Source organism: Lepisosteus platostomus, chromosome 9, assembly GCF_059453375.1.
Source record: "Lepisosteus platostomus isolate fLepPlt1 chromosome 9, fLepPlt1.hap1, whole genome shotgun sequence".
Taxonomy (NCBI): domain Eukaryota; kingdom Metazoa; phylum Chordata; class Actinopteri; order Semionotiformes; family Lepisosteidae; genus Lepisosteus; species Lepisosteus platostomus.
The window spans coordinates 1,600,665-1,626,649 of record NC_142619.1 but is presented as its reverse complement, the minus strand read 5'-3'; the positions used below and the strand labels follow the sequence as shown (position 1 = coordinate 1,626,649).

The 25,985-nt window shown below is 56.2% G+C and overlaps 2 protein-coding genes across 6 annotated transcripts in view; one reads left to right on the top strand and one right to left on the bottom strand.

Annotated features, from left to right (window-relative positions):
* The first annotated feature begins 362 nt into the window (after window positions 1-362).
* The window catches only part of ppfia3 (PTPRF interacting protein alpha 3), a 43,316-nt gene continuing 17,693 nt past the window's right edge, over window positions 363-25,985 (top strand). For 3 of the 5 annotated variants that reach the window (XM_088646240.1, XM_088646237.1, XM_088646241.1), the window contains exons 1-18: window positions 818-944; window positions 8,434-9,887; window positions 11,088-11,189; window positions 12,358-12,522; window positions 12,913-12,987; window positions 13,326-13,385; window positions 14,056-14,184; window positions 15,316-15,408; window positions 15,488-15,634; window positions 16,122-16,256; window positions 16,654-16,737; window positions 17,732-17,863; window positions 19,661-19,723; window positions 19,964-20,043; window positions 21,280-21,445; window positions 22,202-22,395; window positions 23,850-24,081; window positions 25,090-25,229. In XM_088646240.1, coding sequence (XP_088502366.1) covers window positions 9,573-9,887; window positions 11,088-11,189; window positions 12,358-12,522; window positions 12,913-12,987; window positions 13,326-13,385; window positions 14,056-14,184; window positions 15,316-15,408; window positions 15,488-15,634; window positions 16,122-16,256; window positions 16,654-16,737; window positions 17,732-17,863; window positions 19,661-19,723; window positions 19,964-20,043; window positions 21,280-21,445; window positions 22,202-22,395; window positions 23,850-24,081; window positions 25,090-25,229 — 2,312 coding nt within the window. In that variant the 5' untranslated portion in view covers window positions 818-944; window positions 8,434-9,572. Of the gene's footprint in view, window positions 721-817; window positions 945-1,030; window positions 1,334-8,433; window positions 9,888-11,087; window positions 11,190-12,357; window positions 12,523-12,912; window positions 12,988-13,325; window positions 13,386-14,055; window positions 14,185-15,315; window positions 15,409-15,487; window positions 15,635-16,121; window positions 16,257-16,653; window positions 16,738-17,731; window positions 17,864-19,660; window positions 19,724-19,963; window positions 20,044-21,279; window positions 21,446-22,201; window positions 22,396-23,849; window positions 24,082-25,089; window positions 25,230-25,985 lie in introns of those variants that run through there. The other 2 variants (XM_088646238.1, XM_088646239.1) reach the window with 2 other exon arrangements.
* Window positions 2,168-4,704, bottom strand: LOC148654310 (uncharacterized). Its single transcript, XM_088646582.1, has 3 exons — window positions 4,582-4,704; window positions 4,269-4,376; window positions 2,168-4,041 (listed from the first exon to the last, which is right to left on the bottom strand). Exons 1-3 carry the CDS (start codon window positions 4,702-4,704, stop codon window positions 2,179-2,181), a joined length of 2,094 nt encoding a protein of 697 aa, XP_088502708.1. The 3' UTR covers window positions 2,168-2,178.

Genomic DNA, 25,985 nt, shown 5'->3' with positions numbered 1-25,985 from the left:
CTGGAGTGGATCAGACTGCTGCGCACTGGGAGTCTGACTGCACTGTCACACCTGGAGCGGATCAGACTGCTGCACACTGGGAGTCTTTCTGACTGCACTGTCACACCTGGAGTGGATCAGACTGCTGCGCACTGGGAGTCTGACTGACAGCACTGTCACACCTGGAGCGGATCAGACTGCTGCGCACTGGGAGTCTGACAGCACTGTCACACCTGGAGCGGATCAGACCGCTGAGCACTGGGAGTCTGATTCCCAGCACTGTAAAACCTGGAGCGGATCGGACCGCTCTGAGCGTGCCAGTGTGTGACTGAGAGGCAGCGGCGCGTGTGCTCATCAGTGTGCGCGTCTGTATGTGTCGGGGCCGTGGTGCGTGTGTGCGTGTGTGTGTGGAGTCACAGGACCACGGCGCGGTGTGTCTTTAAGAGCAGCTACCTTTCTCTCCGACAGGGGAGAGGGAGAGAGCGAGAAGGAGCGGGGGGGTGAATTGTACAGCTTCGCTCTTCTTGCCTTCTGTGCTTCACACATGTGTGCGCGAGGGAGAAAATAGCGATCCGGGGTTTTTTTTCTGCTGCCGAGGAATAATTACCGGGAGACACAGACACACACACACACGGCGAGAGAGGGGGAGAGAGAGAGAGAGAGAGAGAGAGCAGGAGGCAGACCGGGAGAGGAATGGGTCGCGCACGGCGATGGTTACAGGATTTTACCCCTGTGACAAGGGTAAGAGGGACCGCTGGGATTTTTAAACCTGTGTGTGTGCGAGCGAGCGAGAGAGAGAGAGAGGAGCAGGGAGAGGAGAGAGAGAGAGAGAGAGAGAGAGGAGCAGGGAGAGGAGAGAGAGAGAGAGAGAGAGAGAGGAGGCAGAGGGAGTGTTCCCGGGGTCTCCTGACAGGCGGGCAGCAGCGAGATGCGGCGAGGCTGGGCTGGGCTCCCCGGACTCCGAGGTAGGCAGAGCGAGGTCCGGGCGGGTCCGGGCGGGTTCGCGAGCGGGGTAGCGGGCAGGTGCGTGGCCGCAGGCGGCGTGACGGGGGCAGGTGCCAGACCCACGGGCGGGCGGCCGGCGCGGACGAGCGGGCAGCTGTGGTGCAGCAGCAGCAGCAGGATCAGGAGTCAGGGGCGACAGCGCACAGACACACACAGACCCGGAGACATGTCTCCCACCCTCCTCACACACACACACAGACCCGGAGACATGTCTCCCACCCTCCTCACACACACACACAGACCCGGAGACATGTCCCCCCCCCCCGACACACACACACACACACGGGCACGCGCGCCGGCTGCACAGACCCCCGTGTTCGGGTCCGGATGCTGCCCCGAGCGCCAGCAGGTCGGTGGGTTGTGTGTTTGTGTGGTTACGTGGGTTTGTTTGTTGTTGTTTTTTTATTCCGGTGGCTCGGTTTGTTTTATTTGTCGCTCTTCGCTGCGGGTTCGGAGGTTCGGACCGGTATTGTCTCCTCAGCCCCGCTGCCTGCCCGTCCGCCCGTCCGCCCGTCCGCCTGTCCGTCCGTCCGTCCATCCGCGCCGGCGCACGCACGCAGGCAGACAGGCAGGCACGCGCATCCCTCGCTCGCGAAGGGGGCTGAGGATGGCGGTGTGTGTGTGTGTGTGTGTGTGCGTGTGTGTGTGTGTGTGCGCGGTTCCGTGGACCGTGTCCGTGCTCGGGGCGCCTGTCCGGTCCCGTGGCTGGGCTCGCCGGCCGGATGTCTTTGTTCCGAGCGGGTTGGGGCCGGTGGGTCTGGTGAGCGGGGCCGCAGGTGGGAGTGGGCCGGGCCGGGCCGGGCCGGGTCGGGACCGGCGATCCCGGATCAGTGTCTCGACCGCATCGGGCCCCCCGGGCGTGTTTGTGTTCAAGGTGCGTGTTCGCTTCTCACGCACGCGCCGCTCGGGTCGCAGGGTTCGGCACGCGCGTGCAGACAGGTGCCGGGGAGATCCGGTGAGCTCGGCTCGGCTCGGCTCGGGGATCGGGGCTCCGTGAGGCCGCAGACCGGCCGAGCACAACCGGACCGGTTTGGAAGGAGAGCGATCTCTCGCGTGGGCTGCTGTCCGTGACGATGCTTTTGAAAGGAAGAGAGTTAGCAGCACCCCTGACCCCCTACCTCCACCCCGTACCCCTCAATCTGTCTGACCCCCTTCTCTCTCCACTCCTCCCCATCACATCTCTGGACTGTGGGGTTACAGTGTGACCCAGACTGGACCGGTGATCTCTGGACTGTAGGGGTACAGACTGACCCAGACTGGACCGGTGATCTCTGGACTGTAGGGGTACAGTGTGACCCAGACCGGACCAGTGATCTCTGGACTGTAGGGGTACAGTGTGACCCGGACTGGACCAGCGATCTCTGGACTGTAGGGGTACAGTGTGACCCAGACTGGACCAGTGATCTCTGGACTGTGGGGGTACAGTGTGACCCGGACTGGACCAGTGATCTCTGGACTGTAGGGGTACAGTGTGACCCGGACTGGACCAGTGATCTCTGGACTGTAGGGGTACAGTGTGACCCAGACTGGACCAGTGATCTCTGGACTGTGGGGGTACAGTGTGACCCGGACTGGACCAGTGATCTCTGGACTGTAGGGGTACAGTGTGACCCGGACTGGACCAGTGATCTCTGGACTGGAGGGGTACAGTGTGACCCGGACTGGACCAGTGATCTCTGGACTGTGGGGGTACAGTGTGACCCGGACTGGACCAGTGATCTCTGGACTGTAGGGGTACAGTGTGACCCAGACTGGACCGGTGATCTCTGGACTGGAGGGGTACAGTGTGACCCAGACTGGACCAGTGAGCTCTGGACTGTAGGGGTACAGACTGACCCAGACCGGACCAGCGATCTCTGGACTGTAGGGGTACAGTGTGACCCAGACTGGACCAGTGATCTCTGGACTGTGGGGGTACAGTGTGACCCAGACTGGACCGGCGATCTCTGGACTGTAGGGGTACAGTGTGACCCAGACTGGACCAGTGATCTCTGGACTGTGGGGGTACAGACTGACCCAGACTGGACCTGCGATCTCTGGACTGTAGGGGTACAGTGTGACCCAGACTGGACCGGCGATCTCTGGACTGGAGGGGTACAGACTGACCCAGACTGGACCAGTGATCTCTGGACTGTAGGGGTACAGTGTGACCCAGACTGGACCAGTGATCTCTGGACTGGAGGGGTACAGTGTGACCCAGACTGGACCGGCGATCTCTAGACTGTAGGGGTACAGTGTGACCCAGACTGGACCAGTGATCTCTGGACTGGAGGGGTTACAGTGTGACCCAGACTGGACCTGCGATCTCTGGACTGTAGGGGTACAGTGTGACCCAGACTGGACCAGTGATCTCTGGACTGTAGAGGTACAGTGTGACCCAGACTGGACCGGCGATCTCTGGACTGTGGGGTTACAGTGTGACCCAGACTGGACCGGCGATCTCTGGACTGTGGGGTTACAGTGTGACCCAGACTGGACCGGCGATCTCTGGACTGGAGGGGTACAGTGTGACCCGGACTGGACCAGTGATCTCTGGACTGGAGGGGTACAGTGTGACCCAGACTGGACCGGCGATCTCTGGACTGTAGGGGTACAGTGTGACCCAGACTGGACCGGCGATCTCTGGACTGTGGGGTTACAGTGTGACCCAGACTGGACCGGCGATCTCTGGACTGTAGGGGTACAGTGTGACCCAGACTGGACCAGTGATCTCTGGACTGTGGGGTTACAGTGTGACCCAGACTGGACCAGTGATCTCTGGACTGGAGGGGTTACAGTGTGACCCAGACTGGACCAGCGATCTCTGGACTGTGGGGTTACAGTGTGACCCGGACTGGACCAGTGATCTCTGGACTGGAGGGGTACAGTGTGACCCAGACTGGACCAGTGATCTCTGGACTGTGGGGTTACAGTGTGACCCAGACTGGACCGGCGATCTCTGGACTGTAGGGGTACAGTGTGACCCAGACTGGACCGGCGATCTCTGGACTGGAGGGGTACAGTGTGACCAGACTGGACCAGTGATCTCTGGACTGGAGGGGTACAGTGTGACCCAGACTGGACCGGCGATCTCTGGACTGTAGGGGTACAGTGTGACCCAGACTGGACCGGTGATCTCTGGACTGTAGGGGTACAGTGTGACCCGGACTGGACCAGTGATCTCTGGACTGGAGGGGTTACAGTGTGACCCAGACTGGACCTGCGATCTCTGGACTGTAGGGGTACAGTGTGACCCAGACTGGACCAGTGATCTCTGGACTGTAGGGGTACAGACTGACCCAGACTGGACCGGTGATCTCTGGACTGGAGGGGTACAGTGTGACCCAGACTGGACCGGTGAGCTCTGGACTGTGGGGGTACAGTGTGACCCAGACTGGACCATGATCTCTGGACTGGAGGGGTACAGTGTGACCCAGACTGGACCAGTGATCTCTGGACTGTGGGGGTACAGTGTGACCCAGACTGGACCATGATCTCTGGACTGGAGGGGTACAGTGTGACCCAGACTGGACCAGTGATCTCTGGACTGTAGGGGTACAGTGTGACCCAGACTGGACCGGCGATCTCTGGACTGTTGGGGTACAGTGTGACCCAGACCGGACCAGTGATCTGTGGACTGTAGGGGTACAGTGTGATCCAGACCGGACCGGTGATCTCTGGACTGTGGGGGTACAATTTCGCCGAGCCCAGAGTGATATCTTTTTTACACGTTAGTACCATTGCGTAACTATTGAGGCTCTCAGGGTTTCAGTGCTAATTTATGTACCCGAAGTGTGTTATGCTCTTACACAACAGCGGTGTCACTCTGTCATATGGATGTTGGCGCTGGTGCCGAGCAGTCTGACGATGTCTCTGTTCGCTAAAGCGAGTGTCTGTACACCTCAAAGGTACTGTAGTGCTTCTGTGTGTGGGTTGTGGAGAGTAACGTGACACAGACACACGCTAGCATGGAAACTGCAGGAAGACTTTTAACCCCTATCTGCACAACCTTTCAGACAGCAGAATCCCTTTACTGAAGGAAAGGACTGTTACAGTAGGAGCTACAGTCCCAGTACAGTAGAACAGTCTGTTACAATAGGAGCTACAGTCCCAGTGCAGTAGAACAGTCCTGTTACAATAGGAGTTACAATCCCAGTACAGTAGGACAGTCTGTTACAATAGGGGCTACAGTCCCAATACAGTAGGACAGTCTGTTACAATAGGAGCTACAGTCCCAGTACAGTAGACCAGTCTGTTACAATAGGAGCTACAGTCCCAGTGCAGTAGGACAGTCCTGTTACAATAGGAGCTCCAGTCCCAGTACAGTAGGACAGTCTGTTACAATAGGAGCTACAGTCCCAGTACAGTAGGACAGTCTGTTACAATAGGAGCTACAGTCCCAGTGCAGTAGAACAGTCTGTTACAATAGGAGCTACAGTCCCAGTACAGTAGACCAGTCCTGTTACAGTAGGAGCTACAGTCCCAGTACAGTAGAACAGTCTGTTACAATAAGAGCTACAGTCCCAGTACAGTAGAACAGTCTGTTACAATAGGAGCTCCAGTCCCAGTACAGTAGACCAGTCTGTTACAATAGGAGCTACAGTCCCAGTACAGTAGAACAGTCTGTTACAATAGGAGCTACAGTCCCAGTACAGTAGACCAGTCCTGTTACAGTAGGAGCTACAGTCCCAGTACAGTAGAACAGTCTGTTACAATAGGAGCTACAGTCCCAGTGCAGTAGAACAGTCTGTTACAATAGGAGCTACAGTCCCAGTGCAGTAGGACAGTCCTGTTACAATAGGAGCTACAGTCCCAGTACAGTAGAACAGTCCTGTTACAGTAGGAGCTACAGTCCCAGTACAGTAGACCAGTCTGTTACAGTAGGAGCTACAGTCCCAGTACAGTAGACCAGTCTGTTACAATAGGAGCTACAGTCCCAGTACAGTAGACCAGTCTGTTACAATAGGAGCTACAGTCCCAGTACAGTAGAACAGTCCGTTACAATAGGAGCTACAGTCCCAGTACAGTAGACCAGTCTGTTACAATAGGAGCTACAGTCCCAGTGCAGTAGAACAGTCCGTTACAATAGGAGCTACAGTCCCAGTACAGTAGACCAGTCTGTTACAATAGGAGCTACAGTCCCAGTACAGTAGACCAGTCTGTTACAATAGGAGCTCCAGTCCCAGTACAGTAGAACAGACTGTTACAATAGGAGCTCCAGTCCCAGTACAGCAGGGCAGTCTGTTACAATAGGAGCTACAGTCCCAGTACAGTAGAACAGTCCTGTTACAATAGGAGCTACAGTCCCAGTACAGTAGAACAGTCCTGTTACAGTAGGAGCTACAGTCCCAGTACAGTAGAACAGTCTGATACAGTAGGAGCTACAGTCCCAGTACAGTAGAACAGTCCTGTTACAATAGGAGCTACAGTCCCAGTACAGTAGACCAGTCTGTTACAATAGGAGCTACAGTCCCAGTACAGTAGGACAGTCTGTTACAATAGGAGCTACAGTCCCAGTACAGGAGACCAGTCTGTTACAATAGGAGCTACAGTCCCAGTGCAGTAGAACAGTCCTGTTACAATAGGAGCTACAGTCCCAGTACAGTAGAACAGTCTGTTACAGTACAATAGGAGCTACAGTCCCAGTACAGTAGAACAGTCCTGTTACAATAGGAGCTACAGTCCCAGTACAGTAGACCAGTCTGTTACAATAGGAGCTACAGTCCCAGTACAGTAGGACAGTCTGTTACAATAGGAGCTACAGTCCCAGTACAGTAGACCAGTCTGTTACAATAGGAGCTACAGTCCCAGTACAGTAGAACAGTCCTGTTACAATAGGAGCTCCAGTCCCAGTACAGTAGAACAGTCTGTTACAATAGGAGCTCCAGTCCCAGTACAGTAGAACAGTCCTGTTACAATAGGAGCTCCAGTCCCAGTACAGTAGAACAGTCTGTTACAATAGGAGCTCCAGTCCCAGTACAGTAGAACAGTCCTGTTACAATAGGAGCTACAGTCCCAGTGCAGTAGAACAGTCCTGTTACAATAGGAGCTACAGTCCCAGTCCAGTAGAACAGTCTGTTACAATAGGAGCTACAGTCCCAGTACAGTAGAACAGTCTGTTACAGTAGGAGCTACAGTCCCAGTACAGTAGAACAGTCTGTTACAATAGGAGCTACAGTCCCAGTACAGTAGAACAGTCTGTTACAATAGGAGCTCCAGTCCCAGTGCAGTAGACCAGTCTGTTACAATAGGAGCTCCAGTCCCAGTGCAGTAGAACAGTCTGTTACAATAGGAGCTACAGGTACAGTAGCAGGAGGAGACCAGAACAGAACTCAGTCAGACATCGCTGCTATCCGGGCAGGCTGGAGCCCAGCTGGTTGACAACAATGTTTGGGTGCCCCCCTGTGGCAGACCTAGGTGACTGCAGCTCCTCCTGCTCTCCTCTGGCTGGGCCAGTGACCTTAATTGGGAAGGAGAGGAGGAACGAGGAGTCGTGGTCGTTCCTGGACTGGCTGAGCAAGATGGCGGCTCGTGAGAGTTTTCCCCTCCTGCAGCTGATCGTGCTGACTCAACGCCTGTGGCTTTCCAATCGTAATTTACTGCTGTGGGATCATCTCCCTCCTTCCTCCTCCTGTAGTTTCTCAGACACAGCTTGACTGCACATCGTCCTGTTATCACTGCACCTAGTCAGTGTGTCTGTATTAACCCCTCTCTCTCTCAGTGCAGTGTTAATGTACTGGAGTGTCCAGTCAGTGTGTCTGTATTAACCCCTCTCTCTCAGTGTAGTGTTCATGTACTGGAGTGTCCAGTCAGTGTGTCTGTATGAACCCCTCTCTCTCAGTGTAGTGTTCATGTACTGGAGTGTCCAGTCAGTGTGTCTGTATGAACCCCTCTCTCTCAGTGCAGTGTTAATGTACTGGAGTGTCCAGTCAGTGTGTGTGTATTAACCCCTCTCTCTCTCAGTGCAGTGTTAATGTACTGGAGTGTCCAGTCAGTGTGTCTGTATTAACCCCTCTCTCTCAGTGCAGTGTTAATGTACTGGAGTGTCCAGTCAGTGTGTGTGTATTAACCCCTCTCTCTCAGTGTAGTGTTCATGTACTGGAGTGTCCAGTCAGTGTGTCTGTATGAACCCCTCTCTCTCTCAGTGCAGTGTTAATGTACTGGAGTGTCCAGTCAGTGTGTCTGTATGAACCCCTCTCTCTCTCAGTGCAGTGTTAATGTACTGGAGTGTCCAGTCAGTGTGTCTGTATAAACCCCTCTCTCTCTCAGTGCAGTGTTAATGTACTGGAGTGTCCAGTCAGTGTGTCTGTATTAACCCCTCTCTCTCAGTGCAGTGTTAATGTACTGGAGTGTCCAGTCAGTGTGTGTGTATTAACCCCTCTCTCTCTCAGTGCAGTGTTCATGTACTGGAGTGTCCAGTCAGTGTGTCTGTATTAACCCCTCTCTCCCTCTGTGACTTTTCTTTTTCAGATCACTTTCTCAGCTCTATAAAGAGAAGTCTGGGGAAACTCCGCCTTGATTCCGGCCTCCCCTCCTGCCCCTCCCCTCTGGACCCTCAGCCACTCCCACACACCCTCTTGACCCCTCCCTCCACCCTGTTAGACTCCTCCCAGCGCCTCTGACCCTCACAGATCCGTCACTCTCCCCTGCTGTTCCGCCACGCCCACCTACTTCCTGTCTGGGACCCGATTGGTCAGCAGATCTTGCAGGGACCTCCCACTTACCTCAGATTTTTTTCCGCAAAGACCTTTTTTTTTTAAAAAAAAAAAACGAAACAAAATCGGTATTCTTTGTTCCAATATGACTTATTGAACGCAGGAGAACAGAGAAACCACATCTTCCGGGCTGCGATTGATTCTGGTTCAGTCCGGCCTGACAGACGCAGGGAGTAGATCCTGACAGGCACACTGACCCCCGGGTGAAATAGGGGCAGGAGGACAGACGCATGCTGGGAGCGCAGGCAGACGGGATTCTGGGATTCTGCTAGAGCCACACAAGTATTCTCTAAACACACCGGCGTGAGCCCTTTGACCTCTGACACGCACAGGTAGAGACGCCCAGACACAGACTCTCACAGAGAGGAACAGGGACAGACAGACGCCACACACCACAGGTCTCTAAAACAACGAACACAGACACAGAGGGAGACCAAGAGGGACAGACACACAGACAGAAAGCCAGAGAGAGACAGATACAGGCAGAGAGACACACAGACAGGGACAGACACACACACACACATAGAGACACAGAAGGACTGACACACACACAGGGACACAGAGGGACGGACACACACACACAGACACAAAGGGACAGACACACACACAGGGACACAGAGGGACAGACACACACAGAGACACAGAAGGACTGACACACACAGGGACACAGAGGAACAGACACACACACACAGACACAAAGGGACAGACACACACACAGGGACACAGAGGGACAGACACACACAGAGACACAGAAGGACTGACACACACACAGAGACACAGAGGAACAGACACACACAGGCACACGGGGACAGCGCACACACACAGACAGCCTCACACACACACACACACACAAGCCCCTGTGTACGTGGCGCAGTCTCTCTGCACTCTGCCAACATGATGTGCGAGGTCATGCCCACCATCTCGGAGGACGGGAGAGGGGGCCCGTCCTCGCCGGCGGGGGGGGGCGGCGGGGGGGGCGGGGGGTCCGGCGGCGGGGGTTACGGGGGCCGGGGCAGCGGAGGAGGGGACGAGGGGGGCAGCACCGGCAACCTGGAGTCCCTGATGGTCAACATGCTGACCGAGAGGGAGAGACTGCTGGAGAGCCTGCGGGAGACGCAGGACAGCCTGGGGACAGCCCAGCTGCGCCTCCGAGAGCTGGGACACGAGAAGGAGTCGCTGCAGAGACAGCTGTCCATCGCCCTGCCACAGGTACACACTGACCGCCTGGACACTGCGAGAGAGAGAGGTTAATACACACACACTGACCGCCTGGACACTGTGAGAGAGAGAGGTTAATACACACACACACTGACCGCCTGGACACTGCACTGAGAGAGAGAGGGGTTAATACAGACACACTGACTGGACACTCCAGTACATGAACACTGCACTGAGAGAGAGAGAGGGGTTAATACACACACACTGACTGGACACTCCAGTACATTAACACTGCACTGAGAGAGAGAGGGGTTCATACAGACACACTGACTGGACACTCCAGTACATGAACACTGCACTGAGAGAGAGAGGGGTTCATACACACACACTGACTGGACACTCCAGTACATGAACACTGCACTGAGAGAGAGAGGGGTTAATACACACACACTGACTGGACACTCCAGTACATGAACACTGCACTGAGAGAGAGAGGGGTTCATACAGACACACTGACTGGACACTCCAGTACATGAACACTGCACTGAGAGAGAGAGGGGTTAATACACACACACTGACTGGACACTCCAGTACATGAACACTGCACTGAGAGAGAGAGAGGGGTTCATACAGACACACTGACTGGACACTCCAGTACATGAACACTGCACTGAGAGAGAGAGGGGTTAATACAGACACACTGACTGGACACTCCAGTACATGAACACTGCACTGAGAGAGAGAGGGGTTCATACAGACACACTGACTGGACACTCCAGTACATGAACACTGCACTGAGAGAGAGAGGGGTTCATACAGACACACTGACTGGACACTCCAGTACATGAACACTGCACTGAGAGAGAGAGGGGTTCATACAGACACACTGACTGGACACTCCAGTACATGAACACTGCACTGAGAGAGAGAGGGGTTCATACAGACACACTGACTGGACACTCCAGTACATGAACACTGCACTGAGAGAGAGAGGGGTTCATACAGACACACTGACTGGACACTCCAGTACATGAACACTGCACTGAGAGAGCTCACTAGGAGCTCAGCAGCAGAGGTGTCATCTCATCCTGATGCCACACCTGTCCAGGCAGGAATCAGGGAACAGGCAGGCAGGCGGATACCCTACCCAGGGGGCCGTGCGGCGGGGCTGCTGGGAGTTGTAGTTGGTTGCCTCAGCGTGAGGCTGAGGATGAGGAGGGTGAGGTAACTGTCTGTGCTCCTCTGTGGCAGGAGTTCGCTGTCCTGACGAAGGAGCTGAATATTTGCCGGGAGCAGCTTCTGGAGAGAGAGGAGGAGATCGCAGAGCTGAAGGCAGAGAGAAACAACACAAGAGTGAGAGGCTGTCCCTCTGTCTGTCCCTCTGTCCCCCTGTCTGTCTGTCCCTCTGTCCATCTGTCTGTCCCTTTGTCCCTCTGTGTCTGTCCCTCTGTTTGTCCCTTTGTCCATCTGTCCTTTTGTCCCTCTGTATCTGTTCCTCTGTCCCTCTGTCCTTCCCTCTGTCCCTCTGTGTCTGTCCCTCTGTCCCTCTGTGTCTGTCCCTCTGTCCCTCTGTCTGTCTGTCCCTTTGTCCATCTGTCTGTCCCTTTGTCCCTCTGTGTCTGTCCCTCTGTTTGTTTGTCCCTTTGTCCATCTGTCCTTTTGTCCCTCTGTATCTGTTCCTCTGTCCCTCTGTCCTTCCCTTTGTCCCTCTGTGTCTGTCCCTCTGTCTGTCCCTCTGTCCTTCTGTGTGTGTCCCTCTGTCTGTCTGTCCCTCTGTGTGTGTCCCTTTGTCCCTCTGTCTGTCTGTCCCTCTGTGTGTGTGTCCCTTTGTCCCTCTGTCTGTCCCTTTGTCGCTCTGTGTGTGTCCCTATGTCTGACCTTTTGTGTCTTTCTGTCTCACTGACTGTCTGTTTATCTGAACCTTTGTCTGTCTGTGTGTCTGTGTGTCTGTGGGTCTGTGGTCAGTCTTTGTGTCTGGCAGGTCTGTGTGGCTGTGTCTCTGGTCAGTCTGTGGTCAGTCTGTGTCTCTGGTCAGTCTGTGTGGCTGTGTCTCTGGTCACTCTGTGTGTCCAGCCTGTGTGTCTGGTCAGTCTGTGGTCAGTCTGTGTCTCTGGTCACTCTGTGGTCACTCTGTGTGTCTGGCAGGTCTGTATGGCTGTGTCTCTGGTCAGTCTATGTGTCTGGTCAGTCTGTGTGGCTGTGTCTCTGGTCAGTCTGTGGTCAGTCTGTGTCTCTGGTCAGTCTGTGTGTCTGGTCAGTCTGTGTGGCTGTGTCTCTGGTCACTCTGTGTGTCCAGCCTGTGTGTCTTGTCAGTCTGTGTGTCTTGTCAGTCTGTGGTCAGTCTGTGTCTCTGGTCACTCTGTGGTCACTCTGTGTGTCTGGCAGGTCTGTGTGGCTGTGTCTCTGGTCAGTCTGTAGTCAGTCTGTGTGTCTGGTCACTCTGTGGTCAGTCTGTGTGTCTGGTCACTCTGTGTGTCCAGCCTGTGTCTCACTGCTCCCCTCCTCTCCCCTCACCCCTCAGCTGTTGCTGGAGCACCTGGAGTGTCTGGTGTCTCGACACGAGCGCTCTCTCAGGATGACCGTGGTCAAGAGGCAGGCCCAGTCCCCAGCCGGAGTGTCCAGCGAGGTCGAGGTGCTCAAGGCCCTCAAGTCCCTGTTCGAGCACCACAAGGCCCTGGACGAGAAGGTGAGAGTCCCGTGGTCACTCCTCTGTGTCCAGTCCGAGGTCAGCTGACCACAAGGCCCTGGACGAGAAGGTGAGAGTCCCGTGGTCACTCCTCTGTGTCCAGTCCGAGGTCAGCTGACCACAAGGCCCCAGACGAGAAGGTGAGAGTCCCGTGGTCACTCCTCTGTGTCCAGTCCGAGGTCAGCTGACCACAAGGCCCTGGACGAGAAGGTGAGAGTCCCGTGGTCACTCCTCTGTGTCCAGTCCGAGGTCAGCTGACCACAAGGCCCTGGACGAGAAGGTGAGAGTCCTGTGATCACTCCTCTGTGTCCAGTCTGGGGTCAGCTGACCACAAGGCCCCGGACGAGAAGGTGAGAGTCCTGTGGTCACTAACACTCTGTCTGGCCGCAGGTTCGAGAGAGGCTGCGTGTCGCTCTGGAACGAGTGTCAGTTTTAGAAGAGGAGCTGGAGACGTCAAACCAGGAGGTAAAAACACCTCTCTGTCCTGTCCCCTGTCCCCTGTCCCCTGTCCACTGTCCACTGTCCATTGTTGCCTGTCGCCTGTCCACTGTCACCTGTACTGTTCATGTACTGGAGTGTCCAGTCAGTGTGTCTGTATTAACCCCTCTCTCAGTGCAGTGTTAATGTACTGGAGTGTCCAGTCAGTGTGTCTGTATTAACCCCTCTCTCTCTCAGTGCAGTGTTCATGTACTGGAGTGTCCAGTCAGTGTGTGTGTATTAACCCCTCTCTCTCTCAGTGCAGTGTTCATGTACTGGAGTGTCCAGTCAGTGTGTCTGTATGAACCCCCCTCTCTCTCTCTCAGGTTCTCTCATTAAGGGACCAGTTGAAGAGAAGACAGCAGGGATTGGATAATGGCAAGGAGGTGAGAGCTCACTGTCTTCCTGTCATCAGTCAAGCCTCTCCGTAATTCTCTCCGGGCTCATGAACAATCCCAGGGTGTCTCTTGAGAAGAGTAGGGGTGTCACCCCAGTGTCCTGGTCAAACTCCCCCCTGGCCTTTACCCCTCATGGCCTCCTAATAACCCCCCTCTCTGAACTGGCTCCATCCCTCTGCTCTCCTCCCACTGAGAGCTGGTGTGTGTGAGAGGACTGGAGCATCATCCAGGTGGGGGTGGAGGGGATCCCCATGAGCTGTATAGTGCTCGGAATGGAGTATCCTGAAAAAATTAGCTATACAGAAGGATTATTTATCTCTTCTAGAATGTAGGAATACAAGCATGGCCACAAACGAGAGGAAGCTCAGTCTGCTTCAGCCGGGTGTCAGTAACGAACTGATCCATTGATCTGATCTAGAGGTGCCATGAAACCCGGGTTTTGGGCTGCTCGTTCCACACCCCCACCACCCTCTGCGTAAAGAAGTGCCTTTCTGTTCCGAGTTTCTAAATGCACTTTGGTTCCGTATAAGACCGCGAAGGTCAGGGTTAACTGTGAAGAGGAGTGAGGTGCTGAAAAACACAGTCAGTGCTGGTCATGAGTCAGATGGGAGTAGGAAAGGAACACTGCTGTGTCATGTGTCCGCCCTCTCCACCCCAGCGCCTGCCGAACGGCCCGTCCTCCGTGCTGGACGATGGGGAGATCGACCGTCAGAGGGAGGGCGAGATCGAGAGGCAGAGATCGGAGCTGTCCCAGCTGAGAGAGAGGCTGGCCCTGATGTGTCGCCAGGTCAGAGAGAGACTGCAGTGTGTGTGCGTGTGTGTGAGAGAGTGTGTGTTTGTGTGAGTGTGTCCCAGCTGAGAGAGAGGCTGGCCCTGATGTGTCGCCAGGTCAGAGGGAGTCTGCAGTGTGTGAGTGTGTGAGAGAGTGTGTGTTTGTGTGAGTGTGTCCCAGCTGAGAGAGAGGCTGGCCCTGATGTGTCGCCAGGTCAGAGGGAGTCTGCAGTGTGTGAGTGTGTGAGAGAGTGTGTGTTTGTGTGAGTGTGTCCCAGCTGAGAGAGAGGCTGGCCCTGATGTGTCGCCAGGTCAGAGGGAGTCTGCAGTGTGTGAGTGTGTGAGAGAGTGTGTGTTTGTGTGAGTGTGTCCCAGCTGAGAGAGAGGCTGGCCCTGATGTGTCGCCAGGTCAGAGGGAGTCTGCAGTGTGTGAGTGTGTGAGAGAGTGTGTGTTTGTGTGAGTGTGTCCCAGCTGAGAGAGAGGCTGGCCCTGATGTGTCGCCAGGTCAGAGAGAGACTGCAGTGTGTGTGCGTGTGTGTGAGAGAGTGTGTGTTTGTGTGAGTGTGTCCCAGCTGAGAGAGAGGCTGGCCCTGATGTGTCGCCAGGTCAGAGAGAGACTGCAGTGTGTGTGCGTGTGTGTGAGAGAGTGTGTGTTTGTGTGAGTGTGTCCCAGCTGAGAGAGAGGCTGGCCCTGATGTGTCGCCAGGTCAGAGGGAGTCTGCAGTGTGTGAGTGTGTGAGAGAGTGTGTGTTTGTGTGAGTGTGTCCCAGCTGAGAGAGAGGCTGGCCCTGATGTGTCGCCAGGTCAGAGAGAGACTGCAGTGTGTGTGCGTGTGTGAGTGTGCGTGTGTGAGTAGTCTGTGAGTGTGTGTGTAGTCTGAGTGTGTGTGTGTGTGTGTGTGTGTGTGTGAGTCTGCGTGTGTGTGTGTGAGTCTGCGTGTGTGAGTAGTCTGTGAGTCTGCGTGTGTAGTCTGAGTGTGCATTTATATGTGTAGTCTGTGAGTGTGCGTGAGTGAGTGTGCGTTTGTGAGTAGTCTGAGTGTGCGTGTGTGACTAGTCTGTGAGTGTGCGTGTGGTGCCCCGTACCCTGGCTCCCCACGCCCTGATGACCTCTCCCCGACCCCTGACCCCTGACCTCTCTCTGCAGGTGGGGGAGATCGAGGAGCAGCTGGCCGCCGCCCGCAGGGAACTGGCCAAGTCCGAGGAGGCCAACCTGAAGCTGCAGAGGGACGTCAAGGAGGTCAGTGTGTCCGCGCGCCCCTGTCCCGCCGGCGCAGTGCGGCCCTGCCTGACCCCCCCGCCCCCGTCTCGCCCCCCAGGCCCTGTGTCAGCGGGAGGACATGGAGGAGAGGATCACCACGCTGGAGCGCAGGTACCTGAGCGCCCAGAGGGAGGCGACGTCGCTCCACGACATCAAGGACAAGCTGGAGAACGAGCTGGCCAGCAAGGAGTCTCTCTACCGCCAGGTCAGCGCCGGCCGGCGGAGACCCCACTGACCGCACTGGTCCGGTCTGGCCCTGGGGGGCTGTCTGTGTGGAGTTTGCATGTTCTCCCCCTGGTCGCGAGGCTTGCTCTCCCCCCACAGTCCTGAGACAGGCTGGTGGGTGAATTGGGGGCTGGAAAAACTGGCCCTGGTGCGTGTGTGTGTGTGTGAGTGTGTGTGTGAGTGTGAGTGTCCTGTGATGGACTGGCCCTGGTGTGTGTGTGTGTGTCCTGTGATGGACTGGCCCTGGTGTGTGTGTGTGTGAGTGTGAGTGTCCTGTGATGGACTGACGTCCCATCCAGGGTGTACCCCCCAGTGCCCGTTGCTTGCTGGGATGGGCTCCAGCTCCCCAGAGCCCCTGTACCAGGTGACGTGATTAGAAACCGGACGAGATGCCGGGGGGCGGAGCCGCCGGCGCGGGGGCTGATGGGAGATGTAGTTCTGCTGAGCGCGGCTGACTGGTCCCACAGAGCGAGGAGAAGAACCGGCAGCTGCAGGAGAGGCTGGACGACGCCAAGCAGAAGCTCCAGCAGACGCTGCAGAGGGCCGAGACGCTGCCCGAGATCGAGGCCCAGCTCGCGCAGAGGGTGGCGGCACTCAACAAGGTACTGGGGTGGCGCACTGATGCACCGACGCACTGGTACAGTAACTGACACACTGGTACAACTACTGACACACTGGTACAACTACTGACACACTGACACACTGGTACAGTAACTGACACACTGGTACAACTACTGACACACTGGTACAACTACTGACACACTGACACACCGGTACAGTAACTGACACACTGGTACAACTACTGACACACTGGTACAACTACTGACACACTGACACACTGGTACAGTAACTGACACACTGGTACAACTACTGACACACTGACACATTGAGACACTGGTACACTGAGGGTCTGGTACAGCAGACCCGCTGGCTCTCAGCAGGGTACTGGGGTGGCCTGGGGTGTTCTCGTTCACATCTCTTTCTGACTCTGTTGCTCAGGCAGAGGAGCGCCATGGAAACTTCGAGGAGCGACTGCGCCAGATGGAAGCACAGCTGGAGGAGAAGAACCAGGAGTTACAGAGGGTCAGTCTGAGCATGTGTGCTCTTGTCTATGTAATCTGTATATCTGTAAGCGTGTGCTCCTGTCTGTGTGAATCCATGTACCTGTGTGCGTGTGCTCCTGTCTGTGTGAATCCGTGTATCTGTGTGCGTGTGCGCCTGTCTGTGTGAATCCCTGTATCTATGCGCGTGTGCTCCTGTCTGTGTGAATCCATGTATCTTTGCGCGTGTGCTCCTGTCTGTGTGAATCCATGTATCTTTGCGCGTGTGCTCCTGTCTGTGTGTATCTGTGTGCGTGTGCTCCTGTCTGTGTGAATCCGTGTATCTGTGCGCGTGTGCTCCTGTCTGTGTGAATCCGTGTATCTGTGCGCGTGTGCTCCTGTCTGTGTGAATCCATGTATCTTTGCGCGTGTGCTCCTGTCTGTGTGTATCTGTGCGCGTGTGCTCCTGTCTGTGTGAATCTGTGCGCGTGTGCTCCTGTCTGTGTGAATCCGTGTACCTGTGCGCGTGTGCTCCTGTCTGTGTGAATCCATGTATCTTTGCGCGTGTGCTCCTGTCTGTGTGAATCTGTGCGCGTGTGCTCCTGTCTGTGTGTATCTGTGCGCGTGTGCTCCTGTCTGTGTGAATCCGTGTATCTGTGTGCGTGTGCTCCTGTCTGTGTGAATCCGTGTATCTGTGCGCGTGTGCTCCTGTCTGCGTGAATCCGTGTATCTTGTGTGTGTGCTCCTGTCTGTGTGAATCTGTGTATCTGTGCGCGTGTGCTCCTGTCTGTGTGTATCTGTGTTCATGTGCTCCTGTCTGAGTGAATTCGTGTATCTGTGCGCGTGTGCTCCTGCCTGTGTGTATCTGTGTGTGTGTGTGCTCCTGTCTGTGTGTGTGCTCCTATCTGTGTGAATCCGTGTATCTGTGTGTGTGTGCTCCTGTCTGTCTGCGTTAGCTCCTGTCTGTGTGAATCTATGTATCTGTGTGTGGGTGCTCCTGTCTGTCCACAGTAACCCTGCTCCATGTCTTCTCTCAGGCCCGACAGAGAGAGCGGATGAATGACGAGCACAACAAGCGCCTCTCGGACACGGTGGACAAGCTGCTGTCAGAGTCCAACGAGCGGCTGCAGCTGCACCTGAAGGAGAGGATGGCGGCACTGGAGGAGAAGGTGGGGAACCAAACAGTGCCCCCTGGTGGAGTGGAGGGCAAGTGCAACAACAGCTTCATGGGATAATTTCCAGCAGTTTGATTGGCGGCATCACAGGGCTTTTATCTCATGAGGTTATATATGACTATGGTGGATTTTATTAATTTGGGAGATTGAGGCTCACACCAGGGCCAGCCCATCACAGGATACACACACACACTCACACCAAGGCCAGTCCATCACAGGACACACACACACACTCATACCGGGGCCAGTCCATCACAGGACACACACACACACTCACACCAGGGCCAGTCCATCACAGGACACACACACACACACACACTCACACCAGGGCCAGCCCATCACAGGACACACACACACTCACACCAGGGCCAGTCCATCACAGGACACACACACACACTCACACCAGGGCCAGTCCATCACAGGACACACACACACACTCACACCAGGGCCAGTCCATCACAGGACACACACACACACCAGGGCCAGTCCATCACAGGACACACACACACACCAGGGCCAGTCCATCACAGGACACACACACACACTCACACCAGGGCCAGCCCATCACAGGACACACACACACTCACACCAGGGCCAGTCCATCACAGGACACACACACACTCACACCAGGGCCAGTCCATCACAGGACACACACACACACCAGGGCCAGTCCATCACAGGACACACACACACACTCACACCAGGGCCAGCCCATCACAGGACACACACACACTCACACCAGGGCCAGTCCATCACAGGACACACACACACAGACACACACACTCACACCAGGGCCAGTCCATCACAGGACACACACAGACACACACACACTCACACCAGGGCCAGTCCATCACAGGACACACACAGACACACACACACTCACACCAGGGCCAGTCCATCACAGGACACACACAGACACACACACACTCACACCAGGGCCAGTCCATCACAGGACACACACACACTCTCACACACTCTCACACCAGGGCCAGTCCATCACAGGACACACACACAGCAGGGCCAGTCCATCACAGGACACACACACACACTCACACCAGGGCCAGTCCATCACAGGACACACACACACACTCACACCAGGGCCAGTCCATCACAGGACACACACACACTCACACCAGGGCCAGTCCATCACAGGACACACACAGACACACACTCACACCAGGGCCAGTCCATCACAGGACACACACACAGCAGGGCCAGTCCATCACAGGACACACACACACACTCACACCAGGGCCAGTCCATCACAGGACACACACACACTCACACCAGGGCCAGTCCATCACAGGACACACACAGACACACACTCACACCAGAGCCAGTCCATCACAGGACACACACACAGCAGGGCCAGTCCATCACAGGACACACACACACAGACACCAGGGCCAGTCCATCACAGGACACACACACACAGACACCAGGGCCAGTCCATCACAGGACACACACAGACACACACTCACACCAGGGCCAGTCCATCACAGGACACACACACAGCAGGGCCAGTCCATCACAGGACACACACACACAGACACCAGGGCCAGTCCATCACAGGACACACACACACAGACACCAGGGCCAGTCCATCACAGGACACACACAGACACACACTCACACCACTGAGAGATGGAGGGGGGCTGCTTGGGGGACTGGGAAGTCCAGACTGCTGTAGACACCACGGACTGACACTGGACAGCAGCCGGACGCTGTAAGCGCCCCAGCGGGCCAATCAGCAGAGGGAACACCTCGGACACTCGTCTCCCTCTGTTTCAGAATTCCCTGTCGGAGGAGCTGGCCAACATGAAGAAGATCCAGGATGATCTCCTAGCCAATAAGGTAACTGGGCTGAACGGGCCGCCTCATTGCGACCGGACAGGAGCCTCTGCAGGGCTGGGCTGCGCTCGGGCTGCAGTCTTCGAGGACTCGATCTCGAGGAGCAGCAGGCGGCAGATGTGGGGTGTTTTTGTTTGACCCAGACCGGTTTTCTTCAGCCTGTCTGCTGTTACTATTCCTGAACCGCAGCTCAGTCTGTGTGCCAGTTCTACTCCCTCCTCTCCCTGCCTCTCTCTCCCCCAGGAGCAGCTGATGGCCGAGTTAGAGAGGATCCAGTTGGAGCTGGACCAGCTCCGAGGAAGGCCAGGCTCCGCCTACTCCAGGTAGGCATGGGCGCTGACCAGCGTGTCCCCGCCCACCCACCCACTGGCCCCTCCCACTCACCCGAGTGGCCACTCCCACACACCCACTGGCCCCTCCCACACATCCGACCGGCCCCTCCCACCCGCCTGCCAGCCCCTCCCACCCCTCTCTGCCTGCAGCCAGCTGTAGTTCTGTCGGTGTGCTTCACGGCCGTTCGTCTGCTCGTGTGGCTCATTGCCTGTCTGTCCCTCTCTGCGTCTCTGTCTCTGTGTGTTGTGTGTTGGCACGTGCGTGTCAGCAGGGCAGACCACCTTCCTGGACCCCCTGCGCTGTTTACACAGCCTGAGCAGCTGGTCTCTCCCCTGCGAGACCCAGTGGGGCTCAGTCCCCCCTCTCTCTCCCTGACCCGTCCAGGCTGTGGTGACCGATGAGCAGACACAGGTCCAGCCATCTTCACTGCAGATCTGGAACTGGACAGTTACTTCCAGCACATGAACCTGTCTCTGGACTCCTTTCTCTCTCTCTCCTCTCCCTCTCCTTTCTCTCCTCCCTCTCTCTTCCTTCTCTCTCCTTTCCTCCCTCTCCCTCTCCTCCCTCTTTCTCCCTCTCCCTCTCTCTCCATCTCTCTCTCCATCTCTCTCTCCTCTCTCTCTCCTCTCTCTCCCCTCCCTCTCTCTCCTTTCTCTCTCTGCAGGTGTTCAGGTAGATCACACCTCTCTCTCTCTCTCTGTCTTTCTCTCTGCAGGTGTGCAGGTAGATCACACCTCTCTCTCTCTGCAGGTGTGCAGGTAGATCACACCTCTCTCTCTCTCTCTCTCTCTCTCTGCAGGTGTGCAGGTAGATCACACCTCTCTCTCTCTCTCTCTCTCTCTGCAGGTGTGCAGGTAGATCACACCTCTCTCTCTCTCTGCAGGTGTGCAGGTAGATCACCTCTCTCTCTCTCTCTGCAGGTGTGCAGGTAGATCACACCTCTCTCTCTCTGCAGGTGTGCAGGTAGATCACACCTCTCTCTCTCTCTGCAGGTGTGCAGGTAGATCACACCTCTCTCTCTCTCTGCAGGTGTGCAGGTAGATCACACCTCTCTCTCTGCAGGTGTGCAGGTAGATCACACCTCTCTCTCTCTCTCTCTCTCTCTCTCTCTGCAGGTGTGCAGGTAGATCACACCTCTCTCTCAATTCAATTTCAGTTCAATTCAAGGTGAGAGATGAAGTGAACGTGAAACCAAGCCGACTCTCTCTGTGTGCCTCCTCTCTCAGGTCCCTGCCTGGCAGCGCGCTGGAGCTCCGGTACTCCCAGGGGGGCGGGTCTCTCCCCGCCGGCTCCACCTCCCACCTCGATCACTACGGCAACGCCTCGGGGGCCGTGGTCAGGAGGGCGCCGCGAGGTCGCTGGGGTCCTGCCCGGGAGGAGCCGCCCGCCAAGGTGAGGCGTCCGGCGAGGTGCCTGTCTTGGTGTCAGGGGCCACCCCCCGACAGCCCTGTGTGGGACGCCCACCCTTGTTCCAGACTCCAAGTCCCTGAGCCCCCACAGGGGGTGCCCACATATCTCTGGGGGCCAGTTAGTGAAATAAGGCAGGGTCCTGGCTCTAGGACAGGGGTGTCCAGTCCTGCTCCTGCAGGGTCAGTCAGTGTGTCTGTGGGTCTTCACTCCTTCATGAGCCAATCAGAGCCTCCAGGCAGGGTCCTGGCTCTAGGACAGGGGTGTCCAGTCCTGCTCCTGCAGGGTCAGTCAGTGTGTCCGCTGGTCTTCTCTCCTTCATGAGCCAATCAGAGCCTCCAGGCAGGGTCCTGGCTCTAGGACAGGGGTGTCCAGTCCTGGTCCTGCAGGGTCAGTCAGTGTGTCTGCTGGTCTTCACTCCTTCATGAGCCAATCGGAGCCTCCAGGCAGGGTCCTGGCTCTAGGACAGGGGTGTCCAGTCCTGCTCCTGCAGGGTCAGTCAGTGTGTCTGTGGGTCTTCACTCCTTCATGAGCCAATCAGAGCCTCCAGTGTTCAGGGTCCTGGCTCCAGGACAGGGGTGTCCAGTCCTGCTCCTGCAGGGTCAGTCAGTGTGTCTGCGGGTCTTCACTCCTTCATGAGCCAATCAGAGCCTCCAGGCAGGGTCCTGGCTCTAGGACAGGGGTGTCCAGTCCCGGTCCTGCAGGGTCAGTCAGTGTGTCTCTTTTCTGATTCCCTCTCAGTATACAGAGTGGGAAAGCAGTGGTCTGCTGGCTCCCGGGTTCGAGGGGGGCGTGGAGGGGGGGTGCTCGGACGAGGAAGATGAGCGAGAGACTCTGTTCGGGTCGGATCTGCTGTCGCCCAGTGGACAGACCGACGTCCAGACTCTGGCCATCATGCTGCAGGAGCAGCTGGAAGCCATCAACAAGGAGATCAAGTGAGTTTTACACTAACACAGTACACTAACAGTGACCCCTACTGGAGTGTCCAGTATTAACCCCCCTCTCTCTCAGTGCAGTGTTCATGTACTGGAGTGTCCAGTCAGTGTGTCTGTATTAACCCCCCTCTCTCTCAGTGCAGTGTTAGTGTACTGGAGTGTCCAGTCAGTGTGTCTGTATGAACCCCTCTCTCTCTCAGTGCAGTGTTAATGTACTGGAGTGTCCAGTCAGTGTGTGTGTATTAACCCCTCTCTCTCAGTGCAGTGTTAATGTACTGGAGTGTCCAGTCAGTGTGTCTGTATGAACCCCTCTCTCTCTCAGTGCAGTGTTAATGTACTGGAGTGTCCAGTCAGTGTGTCTGTATTAACCCCTCTCTCTCTCAGTGCAGTGTTAATGTACTGGAGTGTCCAGTCAGTGTGTCTGTATTAACCCCTCTCTCTCTCAGTGCAGTGTTCATGTACTGGAGTGTCCAGTCAGTGTGTGTGTATTAACCCCTCTCTCTCTCAGTGCAGTGTTAATGTACTGGAGTGTCCAGTCAGTGTGTCTGTATGAACCCCTCTCTCTCTCAGTGCAGTGTTAATGTACTGGAGTGTCCAGTCAGTGTGTCTGTATGAACCCCTCTCTCTCTCAGTGCAGTGTTCATGTACTGGAGTGTCCAGTCAGTGTGTCTGTATTAACCCCTCTCTCTCTCAGTGCAGTGTTCATGTACTGGAGTGTCCAGTCAGTGTGTGTGTATTAACCCCTCTCTCTCTCAGTGCAGTGTTAATGTACTGGAGTGTCCAGTCAGTGTGTCTGTATGAACCCCTCTCTCTCTCAGTGCAGTGTTAATGTACTGGAGTGTCCAGTCAGTGTGTCTGTATGAACCCCTCTCTCTCTCAGTGCAGTGTTAATGTACTGGAGTGTCCAGTCAGTGTGTCTGTATTAACCCCTCTCTCTCTCAGTGCAGTGTTCATGTACTGGAGTGTCCAGTCAGTGTGTGTGTATGAACCCCTCTCTCTCTCAGTGCAGTGTTCATGTACTGGAGTGTCCAGTCAGTGTGTCTGTATGAACCCCTCTCTCTCTCAGTGCAGTGTTAATGTACTGGAGTGTCCAGTCAGTGTGTCTGTATTAACCCCTCTCTCTCTCAGTGCAGTGTTCATGTACTGGAGTGTCCAGTCAGTGTGTGTGTATGAACCCCTCTCTCTCTCAGTGCAGTGTTAATGTACTGGAGTGTCCAGTCAGTGTGTCTGTATGAACCCCTCTCTCTCTCAGTGTAGTGTTAATGTACTGGAGTGTCCAGTCAGTGTGTCTGTATGAACCCCTCTCTCTCTCTCAGTGCAGTGTTCATGTACTGGAGTGTCCAGTCAGTGTGTGTGTATGAACCCCTCTCTCTCTCAGTGCAGTGTTCATGTACTGGAGTGTCCAGTCAGTGTGTCTGTATTAACCCCTCTCTCTCTCTCTCTCTCTCTCTCAGGCTGATCCAGGAGGAGAAGGAGACCACGGAGCTGCGGGCTGAGGAGATCGAGAGCCGGGTCAGCAGCGTGGCCCTGGAAGGCCCCCCTCCCCCCCCCTCCTCCCTGGGGGGGGGCCGCGGCTTCATCCCCCCCTCCCTGACCTCCTCCACGCTGGCCAGCCCGTCTCCGCCCAGCTCGGGCCACTCCACGCCCCGGCTGACGCACTCGCCCGCCCGCGAGGCCGACAGGCAGGTAGGAACCCAGCCCGGCGGTCAGAACCGGCCAGATCCGGCCGGAAGATCTGGCCAGGAACCGTTTCCAGTGGACAGTGATGTTCTGAGTGTTAATAAGATACTCCTACCAGGAGCAGTGTCCCTTATTGTCCCTCAGTGTCTCTCACTGTCCTCACTGTCCTCAATGTCCCTCAGTGTCCCTCAGTGTCTCTCACTTTCTTCAATGTCCTCACTGTCCTCAATGTCCCTCAGTGTCTCTCACTGTCCTCAATGTCCCTCAGTGTCCCTCAGTGTCTCTCACTTTCCTCACTGTCCTCAGTGTCCCTCAGTGACCCTCAGTTTCCTTTGAGTCTCTCACTGTCCTCAGTGTCCCTCACTGTCCCCCACTCAGTGTCCCTCAGTGTCCTCAGTGTCCCCCACTGTCCCTCACTGTCCCTCAGAGTCCCTCAGTGTCCTCAGTGACCCCCACTGTCCCTCAGTGACCCTCAGAGTCTCTCACTGTCCCCCACTGTCCCTCAGTGACCCCCACTGTCCCTCAGTGTCTCTCACTGTCCTCAGTGTCCCTCAGAGTCCCTTACTGTCCTGCAGTGTCCTCAGTGTCCCGCAGTGTCCCCCACTGTCCCTCAGTGACCCTCAGAGTCTCTCACTGTCCCCCACTGCCCCTCAGTGACCCCCACTGTCCCTCAGTGTCTCTCACTGTCCTCAGTGTCCCTCAGTGTCCCCCACTGTCCCTCAGTGACCCTCAGAGTCTCTCACTGTCCTCAGTGTCCCTCAGTGTCCATCAGTGACCCCCACTGTCCCTCAGTTTCCCTCAGAGTCTCTCACAGTCCATCAGTGTCCCTCAGAGTCCCTTACTGTCCTGCAGTGTCCTCAGTGTCCCGCAGTGTCCCCCACTGTCCCTCAGTTTCCCTCAGAGTCTCTCGCTGTCCATCAGTGTCCCTCAGAGTCTCCCACTGTCCCGCTGTGTCCCTCAGTGTCCCTCAGTCTCCTCAGTCTGTGGACGAGACCATGTGCTGTCCTTCTCCAGAACAGCACGTCCAAGGAGGACGACAGGTCCCTCGCCCTGCTGGACCCGACCCCGCCCCCCACGCCCCGGCCCGTGCGATTGGACAGGATGACACACACCCACCCGGGGGCGGGGCTGGAGGACGTGCGGGACTTCCGCAGGTAGGAGCCGTGACGGGCGGGCGGGCCCACCAACGAGAACGCTCGGTGTCTCCCTGTCCCCACCCCCCTCCCCCTGCCTCTTCCTCTGTCAGGCTCTCGGCCCCTCGTCTCCCCCGTCCCGGTCTCTGTCATGTTCGAGGACAACGTGAGGAGGCCCCTGGCCGGTGCCGGAGCATCGGAGGAGGCAGGGTGAGACAGTGGACAGCAGGACGTCAGGGCTGGTGCAGGGAGACAGGCTCCGTCCAGGCCTCCTTCGAAGTATCCAAAATCCTCAGCAGGCTGACTCCTTCAACACTGAGACACAAGCCGGTGGAACCCATGTGAAAGTACATGTAAAAAGGAGAGCAGGAGGCACCACTGTACACAGAGGGTGGTGGGGGTGGGGAACAAGCTGCCCAGCCCTGTGGTTGAAGCCGATACCCTGGCTTCTCTCCAGACACAGCTGGGTGAGCTCCTCCAGTCAGGACAGGAGGCTCTTCTGTACACAGAGAGGGGTGGGGGTGGGGAACAAGCTGCCCAGCCCTGTGGTTGAAGCCGATACCCTGGCTTCTCTCCAGACACAGCTGGGTGAGCTCCTCCAGTCAGGACAGGAGGCTCTTCTGTACACAGAGAGGGGTGGGGGTGGGGAACAAGCTGCCCAGCCCTGTGGTTGAAGCCGATACCCTGGCTTCTCTCCAGACACAGCTGGGTGAGCTCCTCCATTCAACATAGGAGGCTCCTCTGTACACAGAGGATGGCGGGGGTGGGGAACAAGCT

Coding starts and splice junctions, on each gene's coding strand:
- LOC148654310 (XM_088646582.1), bottom strand. CDS start 4,704: ATGGTACTAACGTGTAAAAAAGATATCACTCTGGGCTCGGCGAAATTG. Junction 4,377..4,581: donor GTCCACAGATCACTGGTCCG/GTCTGGGTCACA, acceptor GTACCCCTCCAG/TCCAGAGATCATGGTCCAGT. Junction 4,042..4,268: donor GTCCAGAGATCACCGGTCCA/GTCTGGGTCAGT, acceptor TCGCCGGTCCAG/TCTGGGTCACACTGTACCCC.